Source organism: Sceloporus occidentalis, unplaced genomic scaffold (assembly GCF_023333645.1).
Source record: "Sceloporus occidentalis isolate IW3139 unplaced genomic scaffold, rSceOcc1.0.p SCAF_202, whole genome shotgun sequence".
Classification (NCBI taxonomy): domain Eukaryota; kingdom Metazoa; phylum Chordata; class Lepidosauria; order Squamata; family Phrynosomatidae; genus Sceloporus; species Sceloporus occidentalis.
Genome location: NW_028317182.1, coordinates 741,486 through 755,377, shown reverse-complemented (window position 1 = coordinate 755,377; position 13,892 = coordinate 741,486). Strand labels below are relative to the sequence as shown.

At 42.1% G+C, this 13,892-nt stretch overlaps 2 protein-coding genes across 2 annotated transcripts in view; one reads left to right on the top strand and one right to left on the bottom strand.

The window, feature by feature from the left end:
* The window catches only part of LOC149278062 (uncharacterized), a 498,960-nt gene that overhangs the window by 94,309 nt on the left and 390,759 nt on the right, over positions 1 to 13,892 (top strand). The gene's annotated exons all lie outside the window — the stretch shown is intronic.
* LOC149278072 (uncharacterized) lies at positions 7,843 to 12,147 on the bottom strand. The gene is made up of 3 exons (XM_089502426.1): positions 12,124 to 12,147; positions 11,174 to 11,294; positions 7,843 to 9,304 (listed from the first exon to the last, which is right to left on the bottom strand). The coding sequence occupies exons 1-3, from the start codon at positions 12,145 to 12,147 to the stop codon at positions 8,238 to 8,240; spliced, it is 1,212 nt and encodes a 403-aa protein (XP_089358552.1). The 3' UTR covers positions 7,843 to 8,237.

The following is a 13,892-nucleotide window of genomic DNA, read 5'->3' as shown; positions in this document are numbered from 1 at the left end:
TTTACACGAAACATTGGGTATTTTGGATACCTCTCATTCAATTCAGTTTGATTTAAGTCTTCTGGCATATAACTTTGATTATAAGTTCTATACAAATAAAATTTATTCATAGGTTCCGGATCCTGAAGGGGCTAAGTCCGATTTGCCCCTTGGAGGTCTTTCCATCTCTTGCTTCCTGTGATTTAATCCTAGAAAAGAAAATATACAACCAAACAAACTTGTTATTTTTCAACTCAATATACTTTTATCTGGTTTCAGTGGACCCATTTCGGTTTTCCATCTTTTTCAATTAAATAATTGGTAGGCCATATATGATCCATTATGATATATGGCCCCTTCCACTTGGGTCTCAGAGCATGCTCTTTTGGTCCCAAATGGAGGTACAACACTTGAGTTCCAAATGGTATCATTTCTTTTAACTCATTTTTTTTTTCATGATCCAAATCTACAGTTTCATTTGTTCTTACTATATTTGAGTTCATACAAATTGTACGTTTTGATTGCAAATAGGGTTTCTAATTTTTTTCATTCTTTTCAGTCTGTTTTAATGCCATCAATTTTATCTGCCACATTGATTCTTTTATTTTATAACCCAAAATTTTATATCTTGACTAAAAATCTGTATGAACCCAACATTTCAATCTTTTTATTTTTACCAAATATTTTTCTATAGTTCCCATATAAAGCTACACATCTCAGGTTTATCAACAGCTCAGGTTCAGCACAGCAGCAGCAACAGCAAGTATAACCAGGAGCTGAAAATCAAGAACAGCTGAGGCAAGAAGCAAGCAGAAAGCAAGCAGGACGCATTTTGGAGGACATAGAAACTGAATGATTAAATTGACTGTACAGTACTTGAGTAAGAAGTTCTAATACAACTATCAAATGGGTTATACAGTATCCAAGAAAAATATCTTTTGCATTTTAAACAAAACCTGTTGAGGCAACAATAGATCAGATGTCCTGGTACCTTCTATATTCTGAAAAGAACATTATAATGAGCAAATATAAAAATACAAAAGAAATAACAAAAAAGTGAAAGTATGTTTTTATGTCTTTAAAACCGAATATGGAGCCTCTGCTCCCTTGTCTTGAACTTTATCCCAAACAGGAAATTTTATTTATGTGTACCTTTAAATTATACCATCCATATAAATATTTTACAATTTCAAATCCTTTTTTAAGCCATCTCTTTCTCTCTTTTTCATAGTTGCTATTACTATATATGGAGGGGTATCACATCTTTACCCTCCCCCTCTTGTTCTTTTGACATTAACATCAAAAGGACATTTAACATCAAAAGAACATCTATAACTGTCTATATTTTAACATCTTATGCCCTCATATCATTATTAATATTTCCCTTTCCCCCCCCTCTTGTTTCTGATGTGATTGTCTTATCTTCATATCCTGAACTGAGCAGCAATTTAAAATAGGATTTGTCCTACTCACAACATATATCAAAGGAAAGGGGAACACACACAAACCCATAAACTCACACACTGTAGCCGGCTAACTTCACACACTCAAACACACACAGCCACACAGTCATTTTCTCAAGGTAAAACATAATACTCTAGAGTTTTTAAACCAAGCCCCATGGTTTTTCATATATCAACAACACAAAAGCAATTCCAATAAATAACATAAAACACACACATGTCCATTTTTAAATTCTCTACCACAAACCCACATTTATGACACAATTTGTTAGAAACACACACAGAGACAAAAACCAACAACAGCCTTTTATTCATTATATAAAAACACTTATTAGCTTATACTAAAGACAAAGACAAACAAAGTTCAAATGAGGATTCTGTTTTTATTTTATTCTTCTAACCACCATTTTAAAAAACTTTATATATTAGCACCTTCTTTTCCACATGGAGAACTTATCCTTTATACTTTTATCAAAAGTCCATCTATGAGGCTAAAATGTTCTCTGCTGATCTGTTAACTTATCAGCAGGGTTGTATAGCGTTCTTAAGTTTCTCACTGTCCAGAAGGAAAGCTGGCTGGGAGGAAAGAGTTAATTCTTTTAAAACAAAGGCAATTTCCAATAATATTGTTTGCAGGGATTTACTCCCTGGTAACCAAGTTCTAACATTGGCTCCTGAGTCCATTAAAGTAACATATTCTTTTCATTTTTGATCAGTGGCTGTGGCAAATTTTCTGTGAGAAGCATAGAATCATAAGTTTCCTGTTTGTAATGCCAATTTGTCAGGGGTGGCAAAAGGTGTTTTGTCACTGCCAGCAAAACAGGTTCTTTTTGTTTTTACCAGTCCCTTGGCAAGCTACACATTTAGTTTTCTTCAATGGGATTTTACTATCTACCAAAACTTCTTTCAGCACACCCACTCTTTGTTTCTGTATTTTACATTCCTGCTCTTTTTCCTCCAAAGCATTCAAACAGACCACTTCACTCATTGACTCAAATAATCCAAACCAACCTGCACCAACAGCAATCCAACTTTCATCTGCTCTATCTTGTCAGTAGAAGCTGTATGAAAGCAAAACATTCCAATTCCCTCATACAAAGCTTCCCAGCGGTCATGTTTTTCCAATGCCTGTTGAAACCATTCTGAAACCTTATTCAAAGCTATTTCGTACTTATTTCCCTTCAAAAGGGACCTCTTTAAATGCAAACCCCAATCTTTACTCTCTTCAGTAAGAACATCAGCAGGAGAAACTTTCCTGATCTCTCCATCCACAGTACAAAAAAGGTTATCCGAGACGGAGTTCCTGCCTTCCCCCGTCCCCCTTCTGTTTTTCTTTCCAAACATTATGTCAACTGCGGGAGAAAGCACGCTGACTCTCTCCCTCAAAGAACAGAGAAGTTGTGTAAACAGGCTTCCAAACCTCCACCTGTTCCCCCTCTGCTCTTGTTACACCTGCAGGAGAAAGCACGCCGACTCTCTCTCTCAAAGAACAAAGAAGTTGTGTGAACAGGCTTCCAAACCTCCACCTGTTCCCTCTTTGCTCTTGGCTCCAAACTTTTTCTTACAACTGCGGGAAGAAGCACGCCGACTTCCTCCCTCAAAGAACAAAGAAGTTGTGTAAACAGGCTTCCAAACCTCCACCTGTTCCCTCTTTGCCCCTTGTTCCCAGCAAGGGCGTCCCCTTGCACCAAGTCTCAAGATCTGTCCCCCCAGCTATGAGAGTCCCCAGAAAGAAAGAATCTCACCACGCTCTAGGATCCCACTTCTGACACCAAATATGTTATGCCCAAGATTGTAAGGGCAACCTGTTTATCCTGAGAGCGTGTAATGAAAACCTCTCCCTCTGTGGACCTATTCACAGCAAGGCTGAGAAAGACATTGAGACACCAAATTTGGTTTTAAACACCATGCATGTAACATTTATTGAATCACACAAGTAACACAACCATTGATTATCAAGAGCTCTTTCACTCACACATTCATACAATACTCACACACACTTTCCTTCCGCCGAACATTGATCAGTTGTTCTCGAAGGCTGGGGATGACACCGTTGCCGCGGTAGATGCCAACAAAATGGAGATGAAAGTCCAGGGTCTTTATACTTTTTCTTCTCTCTGGCTCTTGGCTGCTGAAGTCTTGCAATATTGCAGCCCATTACTCAACTTCCTCTTTTGGGAGGACAGACAGGTTGTTCAGATCAGTCCATGTTCAAAGCAACTCGTTCTGTTCAAAGTTCTCCATTGTCCTGTCAGTTCCTCATCATGGCGACTCAGGAGATAAGGTTCTTCCCGGTCATGGTTTGTCACACCTGGACGGCACCCCGCTTCAGCTTCCAAGTTTTCAGACTTTCCTCGCCTCGGTTGCCAAATACCTTCGTCACATCAGTGCTTTGCGCGGAACCATCTTGTTTGTTCCTTTAGCTATGTTTAAAGCTCAATTCCTTGGTTCTTCGGTTCTTCAGCTCTGGGTTTAAGTCAGAACTCACTCATTCGTCTTACACCTCCCCATGAAAGTATTAAGACTCAAACTAATTAGCTCCACCTACTCAATTATAAATAATCCTTTGGAGAAGCCACAGTGTTGCTTTTTATGGGTAAACTCTGGTTAAAACAAACCAAGATTTGACACCTTAGTTCATATTTCGTTGGTTTTCGTCAAGTTGTGTTTAGGGAAATCACATGTTCATGTTTGGATGTCAGAGAGATCTGTTTAAGTCCATAGAAGGAATGACCCATCTCTTCTTCCAAGGTATGAAAATGCAGGAGTGGAGATGGGAAACTGCCTGTGTGAGCATAAAGCTTTTGTTCTTAATATTGGAAAGGTCGTATCTCTTTATATAAACCAAGGTGTGCATTGACATCTAAAGGGAGGGCTTCCTCACAGTCCCACCATCCTCACAGACATGGTTAGTAAGGATTCGGGAGAGAGCCTTATCCGTGGCTGCTCCCAATAGATAGGACTTGGCTCCACAGAAAGTCCAGTTGGCTCCTTCCCTCCTGTCTTTCTGTGGCAGATGGAGGCATTTCTATTTGGGCAGGCTTTGGGGTTTTAACTATGGAGCTGCAGTGTGTGACACGGTATGCTCTCTCTCTGTAGATATATACTGAATGTATAAAAACTGTTTTAAATACGTTTTTGTTTTTAGTGTTTTAGTCATCTTTTCAATGCTGACGCTGAATTTCTTTATAGCTTTTGTAAATTAATGTTTTAGTTGAATATTTTAAAAATTATTGTAACCCTCCTTGTATCCCATTTTGGGAGAAAAGCAGGAATGTAAGTGCAATAAACATATTAAAGAAAGAAAGTGTGGCTCGTTCATGTAATGGGGTTGAATTCTGTGTAAACCACCTCACTCTCTGATCTACAAAAGTTATAATGTGTAATGTTGTTATGAAGGATGTTACTTATTACATATGCCTGAAATCTCCCACATTTGGGGGAGGCAGTGGGCATATTGACCATTTTTCCAATGGATGCAGACATGCACTTAATGCCTTGTGTGTCTGTGAGGGAGGGATAAGTCTTAGAGAGTCTTTTTTTCTCATACAAAAGGAAAATATGGAGGGAGAGGAGAGAGAGAAAGAGAGAAAGTGAAGTGGGAGATTAAGAGAGAAAATCCGTGGGGATAGAAAGAAAAAAATCAGTGAGGAAGAAAAACTGTGAGAGAAACAGATCCTCACACACAAAGAAGCAAAACAGCAAAGGGATGAGGTGTGTGATGACATGTATGATGTGCCCATGAAACCACTGTGTGTGTTGTGATCAGTGGTGTGACACTGAAAGTCAGGCCTTTGCTTATATTTCTGAGTGATTGTTTGTATATGATGTGAAAAGGGCTGATGTGAAAGTGTAAAGGCAGGATTACTGCTGAACATAAAGAAAACAAAAATAGCGACCATGGAGAAGCTGCATAAATTTAACTTAGACTGTGAGGAAATCGAAAGTTAGAGTTCCTTGGATCAAGCACTGATCAGAATGGAGACTGCAGTCAAGAAATCAGAGGAAGACTAGGAATGGGGAGGGCAGAGATGAAAGAACGAGACGAGATCCTAAAGATAAACAACTGAGCACTAAAACTAGAACCGTCCAAGTCATGGGATTCCTCATCACTTTATACACATGTGAGAACTGGACAGTTAAGAAAGCCAACAGGAAGACAATCAACTCATTCGAGATGCGATGGTGGGGAAAAGTGCTAAGGATCCCATGGACAGCCCAAAAGCCAAACAAAGGGGTTCTAAAGCAGATCAAGACAGAACTCTCTCTGGAAGCCAAGATGACTAAATTGAGCCTGTCGTATTTAGACACATCACAAGAAGGCATGACTCATTAGGAAGGACAATGATGCTAGGAAATATAGAAGGTAGAGGAAACCGCATGCCCAATGGGTAGAGTCAATAATCGGACCTGAATCTGCAGGACCTAAGCAGAGCAATGTTGGACAGGGGTTTTGGAGATGTCTCATCCACAGGGCCAGCATGAGTCGGGGGCCTTGGGACCAGTTTAAGGGCAGTTAACAACATGTATATGATGTGACAATGACAGACTCGAGTCTGTAAACAGTACGATGTAATCTGATTTCCTTATTCAGCTTCTTCAGAATATTCCAACTGTCATATTTTGGAATTAAATGAAGTTTGCAGCAATATTATACTCTGGTTATTTGGCTTAAACGTCATACAACAAAGAAATACTACATTAGCCACACAGAGAAGAAAGTAAAGGGTATGTTGAATTGTCTAGACTAGAAGATTGTGGAGAACCTGGGGCACTGGTGGTGCAGTGGTTAAATGTCAGTGCTGCAGCCACGGTTGTGAGTTCGATCCCAGGCAAGGCTCCAAGGTCCACTCAGCCTTCCATCCTTTTGTAGGTCATTCAAATGAGTATCCAGCTTGTTGGGGGCAATTGGCTTACAGATTGTAAACCATTTAGGGAGTGCTGAGTGCACTGATAAGCAGTACAGAAATGTACATGCTATATTGCTAATGCTATAACACAATAATTTGGGAATTGTTGCTTCTAAACTTAGAGTATTTATTCTTTTCTCTTCAGCCACAAAGGATCCCAGGGCAGCTTACAGATGGTTAATTACTCAATTCCCTGCCCCTCAGGCTTACAATCTAAAAAGACACGACACAAAAGAGAAGGGAATGGCAGTGGGGAAGGGGATCAAGTCAAGCAGGTACTGCTGGTTTTTCTCTCCCTTCAAGACCAGGGCAGTGGCATTTGGAATGAAGGGAGCACCTCTAAACCTAGTTCCCAGGTTACCAGGGGATTGCCAGAGTTTTGAGGTCCCTCTGTTTCGCTCCTCTTGGCTTTGGCCTAGATTTTGGCTTTTCTCTCCCCCCCCCCACCCCCCGCCGAACCCTCTCCCCTCAGGACTCCAGAGAAAACTTCTCCCCCAAAAAATGTTGCTTCCAATGCTATTGAACTCTGTCCTGTGTGATTCTCTCTATTTGGCACAAAATTCCCCAAATGACACATCAGAAGGGAGAGTCTCTCCTCTGCCCCACTTTCCAGGAGGGAGGGGGCTGCTCAATACCCTTTTAATTTTTGGATCCTGATTCCCTCCATGGCCATGCCTCTCTCCAAGGGTCTTCCCTGCCCTCTTTTCTCATAATAATCCCCCAAGTACCTGGGCCCTAAGCAATCCCCCAAGGAGGGAGCAGGAAAGGAAAGAGGGAGAGGAGGCCTGGCAGGACCGCTGACTTTCTTTGGGGGGAGAAGAGGGGCTTCCTTCCTTCTTATAATTCCCACAAGTGCCCCCAAGAAGACCCTCCAGCCATTCCTCTGAATGAACGAAGGCTCTCCCCCTTCCCTCCCTCCTCAGAACAGACTGTGAGGGCATCAATGGCTTCAGGGGCTGTTAATGCACAGATGCCTCCGAAAGCCCCTCATCAGAAAGCACAGGGATTGCCAGGGCCTAGATGCTGCTTCTTATTCCGCTGGCAGCTTTTGCGAGAAAAAAAGGTATGCGCCAGGGGTTCAGCGGCCTCCCCTTCCTTCCCCCCTTTCTTCCTTTGAGGAAACAGCAATGGAGCCCAAAGTACAGAGCTGGACACAGGAGGGAAAGTCAAGAAAGGAAGGCTCTGATTTGGAAATAAAGCTATCTCTGTGTATCCTGTATATGTGTGCGTGTGCGTGTATGTTTGCTTCTGCTGTTCTTATGGCTGGGAATGGAGCTGAGGACTGAAGAGAGAAGAAAGGTTCAGTTTGGGCAAATTCAGAACTTCTGTGCATCAAAGAGTCCAGTGTGTTGAAACAGCAAAGAACTTTATTGAGAACACATAGAAATTCAGTGTTTAAGCCAGAAGTGCCCACTCCAATACAAATAATACATTAAAACCCCAAAACGTAAAATATCACCCCCTTCCAAATATAGCCCCCAATTCCCATTCCTACAGTCCATGCCCCACAGGTAACAAGTCCCCTTTGCAATCCCACAAACTAGCCCTTTCTGTTAATACCTGTCCCCAACTTTCTTCAGCCAACATCCCACACATTGCAAAAGCTATCATTCCCTTAAGTATTCTATCCAGCTGCAACAAATCCCCGTCCCCCATCTAGCTAACCTATTTCACACCCGAAATCCCCAGCCAAATTTATAAACTAAAGCAATTATCTATACTAACAGCAATTACAATCTAAATTTAACAAAATACTACTTTAAAAGATAAACAGACATATGGACAGACAAACCTTACAGGCAAAATCACAAGGGCCTTTTCTTAGCACCACTGGATGGAAAATATATTTTTTGTATTTCTTATTGACAAAAATAGTATTAGTTCACTACTGGGATTTGTGTGGCTTCTGTCCTGTGTGGACTCTCTGATGTGTCACTAGGTTTGACTTCTGAGAAAAACATTTCCCACAGTGCTGGCAATTGTATGGCTTCTCTCCTGTGTGGACTCTCTGATGTGTCACTAGGTCTGACTTCTGATAAAAACATTTCCCACAACGCTGGCATTTGTATGGCTTCTCTCCTGTGTGGACTCTCTGATGTGTCACTAGGTCTGACTTCTGATAAAAACATTTCCCACAATGCTGGCATTTGTATGGCTTCTCTCCTGTGTGGACTCTCTGATGTCTCACTAGGTCTGACTTCTGATAAAAACATTTCCCACAACGCTGGCATTTGTATGGCTTCTCTCCTGTGTGGCCTCTCTGATGTGTCACTAGGTGTGACTTCTGAGAAAAACATTTCCCACAATGCTGGCAATTGTATGGCTTCTCTCCTGTGTGGACTCTCTGATGTCTCACTAGGTCTGACTTCTGATAAAAACATTTCCCACAGTGCTGGCAATTGTATGGCTTCTCTCCTGTGTGGACTCTCTGATGTCTCACTAGTTGTGACTTCCAAGAAAAACACTTCCCACAATGCTGGCATTTGTATGGCTTCTCTCCTGTGTGGATTCTCTGATGTTCCACTAGGTTTGGTTTCCAAGAAAAACACTTCCCACAATGTTGGCATTTGTATGGCTTCTCTCCTGTGTGGCCTCTCTGATGTATCACTAGGTATGACTTTGAATAAAAACATTTCCCACAATGCTGGCATTTGTATGGCTTCTCTCCTGTGTGGACCCTCTGATGTATCACTAGGCATGACTTCTGATAAAAACATTTCCCACAATGCTGGCATTTGTATGGCTTCTCTCCTGTGTGGACCCTCTGATGTATCACTAGGCATGACTTCTGATAAAAACATTTCCCACAATGCTGGCATTTGTATGGCTTCTCTCCTGTGTGGACTATCTGATGTCTCACTAGGTATGACTTCCAAGAAAAACGTTTCCCACAATGCTGGCATTTGTATGGCTTTTCTCCTGTGTGGACTCTCTCATGACTCAAGTGTTCTTCTGTAAAGAAGAACAATGACAGATGAGACTAAAAATCAGAGTTAAGGGAAGAGAGTGTTACCCCATGATTTAGCCCACATTAACCCCTCCTTATTAGAGATTAAATTAAGAAAGATTCTGTGAGTAACCCAAGCAAGATCCTGCTGCTTATGCCCCTAAATCCATGGAACGATTGTATATTTACTTATAGGCGTTAACAAAGAAGAGATTGGAGGGGGCCTACCTTAGGGGAATCACTGGAAGGAGATATTCAGAGAAAGGACTGTTGAAAAAATATTCAATTAAACATGTGCAAAAATACTTTGATTGACAGGCGGCATCATATCCTGTGAGACTGCCATGGAGTCCTGAGTCAGAGCACAAGACATGATGCAAGCTAACTGCAGATGCTACTTAATGCTGTTTGGCACCAGGAGATGACTCACAACAATACAGTATGCAGCTCACATGTGGATTCGTGTGGATTGGATTGGAGTTGTGTGTACAAGGGATGTTGAACATGATGGAATTTGGAGAGCATAGCTTGCAAATATTTGTATTATTTTGCAACTCAAGATAGAGAACCTCCAAGGATTACGATAAAATCAACTGTTTGTGACTTTTTTATAAGTGTGAAAAGTGGTCAGTGCATTGCCAATATCTATATCTGGCTATTTACTTCATTACTCTGCTATGTTATTGCTGAGCTGCATCTGAGAGTGTCACCCTCAGATTGTAGTGTACACTGGCTTTTGAACGTAATCGAAATTCAGAGCCGAGAAGGACCTGAGAGCCAGTGTGATAATCCTTTTTGTCTGAGATATTTGCACCAAGCACCCATTGCATTCAATTTGGTTTCAGATCATTTCCCCTCCACAGGAAATATTCTAAAGTGACTTAAACCTTTTTGAACACTCAGTTACATGGATTTGTAACTGGTTGACTGCTGAACCCAATGGGTGCTCAATAATGGCTCCTTTTAATCCTGGAGAGAAGTGACTTGTGGGGTGCCACAGGGTTTTCTCCTGGGCCCAGTGCTATTCAACATTTTTATCAATGACTTGGATGACAGAATTGAGGGTATACTTATCAAATTTGCAAATTAGGAGTAGTAGTTAATACCCCTGAGGACTGGATCAAACTTCAGAATGACCTGAATAGACTAGAAAGCTGGGTCAAAGCTAAAAGAATGAATTTCAACACAGAGAAATGTAAGGTACTGCACTGAGGACGAAAAAATGAAATGCACAGATATAGGATGGGTGACACCTGGCTGAACGACACTACATGTGAAAGAGAGTCCAATTAGACCACAAGTTGAACATGAGTCAACAGTGTGATGTGGCAGCTAAAAAGGCCAATGCAATTTTCGGCTGCATTAATAGAAGTATAGTGTCTAGAACAAGGGAAGTAATAGTGTCACTCTATTTTGCGTTGGTCAGAGCCCACCTGGAATATTGTGTCCAGGTCTGGGCACCACAATTCAAAAAGGACAGAACAATGGAAGCAAGGCACAGGAAAAGAGGTTCAACCTAAACATTAGGAGGAACTTCCTGACAGTAAGAGCTATTCAACAATGGAATATTCTCCCTCAGAGCATGGTGGAATCTCATTATTGTTATTATTATTATTATTATTAATTTCTAAATCACTCCTTCCTTGAAGGGTTTTAAAGGTCTTTGAAGGTCTATAAACAAAGGCTGGGTGGTATCTGGTGGAGATGCTTTCAATGTGTATTCCTGCATAGCAAGGGGTTGAACCAGATGGTCCTTGTGGTCTATTCCAGCTCTATGATTCTATGATTCTAAAGTGGAATCATAGTGCCATGATAATGTAGTATGAAAGGGACCTCAGTCTTCATAGGAAAGGCAATGAAGTCAGCTTCCTTACCCACAGAGGCCACATTCTCGTAATTCTCCATCATCACATAATTGTACATAAGTCGCTGCTTCTTCGTCAACAGATTCCATTCATCCTCGGTGAAATATACTGCCACATCCGCAAAGGTCACCTGGAACAGAAAATAGCCCTCATCCACAGAGTGACTAAGCAAAGGGGGAGGAAAGTACATGGTGCATCCAAATATTATTTGATCACTTTAGAATTCAGTCCAGGAAATAAACTTTAAATTCTGTCAGCAAGAAAAAAGCTACTGCCTTTGAGATCCAGTTTGTCTCGAATCTTTTCAATATAATACACAATATAATTTAGGCCATAGCTGGGATATTGAAGATGGATTAGGATACTGACTATCCCAACACATACAGTACATTTAGCCACCAAAGAATTCTGGTGCATTTAGACATTTCTTGCCACATTTCAGAGGCAAACATCATTTTTAATAATAGTTCTGGGGAGCACTCTGGGCTTGAGGGCCACTGGGCCCACCCCATATTTAGATCCAGAGATGTTCTCCCATAGCCCCCAACATTTCACAGATTGGAAAAGCAAGATACATGTGGACAAGCAACCCAGAAGGCAGTAAAGATGGCCAAAGTTGTTTATGAGGAAGATCATACAAGCTAGGAAGGGCAAAGGAGTTTCCTTTTGCTTCAGCCTCCTGCAAAGGGCCATATCCTGTCTCCTTCTTTCCTCTTCTCTCCCCACTTTTGAGTTGATGGGCTGCAAACTCAATTGCACTCAGGAACTGAAGTGAACTGAGAGGGGAAAAGTGGGAGGAGGAGAAAGCAACCGGGACATTTTTAAAATCCCCTGAAAAAGAAGTTTGACAGAGGATTAACCAGGACTGTCTCTGTCAAACTTGGACAGTATTTTATTTACTTCCTTTCATAAATTGGCCCAGCAGTGGCACAGATGAAGCTATTAGGATAGTGACTCACCAAAGAGTTGTTGTACCTTGGCATCCCCTTTCTGTTGGAGCCCAACTCCCTCCGCTTGGCCTCTGTGTCAGCCATCAGGTGGGCAGGGGGTCCTGGTGGTCTTGCACTTGGTCACTTCTAGCAAGAGAGGCCCCAAAGCCGTGTACAAGGAGGCCGAGATGAAGTTCCTGAGAAAAGGGACCAGGGTTAGGATTGAATTAGCAAGAAACCCTGCAGCACTCAAAGATACAGAGAACAGCATCCTGCTGGTGACATACACAGGTGACATATGCCTCCTTTGGGCCGATGTAGAGCTGGGTATCCCCTTCCTCCCTCTGCTTCAAACAAAGCCCCCTGGAGCTAGCATAGATTCAATCCAGCTCCCCTACCCAACAGATACTCCATGCCTTCTTAGAGTGGTGGGGGATTAGGGGATGGGGAATTGGAGAGGGCCCTGGTTATGTCCCCGTAGCTAGATGTGAAATGAGTGTATCATTTGTTGACGCCTCCTGACCTCCCCAGTGGCCCTCAGAGGAAGATGTCTTCATTTTGCTTCTCACTACATAAACACAGCTGGATGCTTCCCTTAAACCTCACACCCAACACTCTCACTAAGCATGGAATGGCGATGTGGGATTGCTTCCACAATTCTTTGGTAGGACCTGTGTCAGTGAATGGCCAGTTTTAGCCTGATTCCACCTGGAGCAACAGTGGAGAATAGAGGGTTCTGCTGGGTCAGGCTGTCTGGCCTGGTGGTTCCTCATTCCTCATGGCTGGAGCTTCCCTGGGTCAGAGGCCGTCTCCTCAGCCGTAGAGCAGGGTTGCTCTGAGTGCGAAGGTGGAGGAGGTCCAAGGGCTGAGGGAGGGAAGGCAATGGGCAAAAGGTCAGTGCCAATGGCCATGGAGGGCAGAAGATGACAATGCCTAGGAAACTCATCTGAGTCCCAGCCCTAGGAATGAGTGGCAGGAGTTAGTCCAGGGGGCTGAGGGGGTCTCCTTTCCCAAAGGGGGAGGCAAGGACCGGTTATTATTATTTATTATTATTTCTATAATGCAGATAAAGCCTAAATTGGTTATAAAAGGATAGAAGCACCCAAGTCAAATTTTTATCCTTTTAAAAATGGTTTTGCTTTTTTAAAATATAAGCAGTTTGTTTTTCAGTCTAATCCTTATTCTTCTTGTTGTTCATTGTTTGTATGTTTGTTTGTTTCGTTCTTGGTAATATGAGTTATTCTGGTCTGCCTCCTTCCTTCTTGCTTGAAAATCTATTAATAAGGAAACTGGGGAGACTTTTAAAACCTCCCAAAGGAGCCACTTTTAGCCTTTTTTGGGGACTAGCTTAAAAGCCAAAGCCCAATGTTTGTGAAGAAGAAGAATAAGGCTTGTATTAAAACTATCCTCCCCATTTCTGATCCCTTTTGAAACCCATGTTCCCCAGAAGGAGTAGAGCTGTGTAATAAGAAAACCCTCTCAGAAAAGAGACCCAAAAGACACACAAAGAGACACACTTCCTTCCTTTTGGCCCAAGGAGCCTGGCCTCCTTCTGACTCTGGAGCCTCAGGAGAGAAAGAGGAGCCTCTGTTCAACTGAGGCTCAGAGAAGGTTCCGGAACATTATTAGCCACAGTCACAAGCAGCACAAAATGGCCGCCAGAACACAAAATGGCCACTGGAACACAAAATGGCCGCCAAAACACAAAATGGCCATCAGAACACAAAATGGCCGCCAGAACACAAAATGGCTGCCAGAACACAAAATGGCCACTGGAACACAAAATGGCTGCCAGAACA

What these genes read in the sequence shown, in the direction of transcription:
- LOC149278072 (XM_089502426.1), bottom strand. Translation starts at nt 12,147, where the DNA reads ATGCCAAGGTACAACAACTCTTTG. An exon ending in CAAGGTACAACAACTCTTTG is followed by an intron (nt 11,295 to 12,123) that starts GTGAGTCACTAT and finishes TTTCTGTTCCAG; the next exon opens with GTGACCTTTGCGGATGTGGC. An exon ending in CGAGAATGTGGCCTCTGTGG is followed by an intron (nt 9,305 to 11,173) that starts GTAAGGAAGCTG and finishes TCTTCTTTACAG; the next exon opens with AAGAACACTTGAGTCATGAG.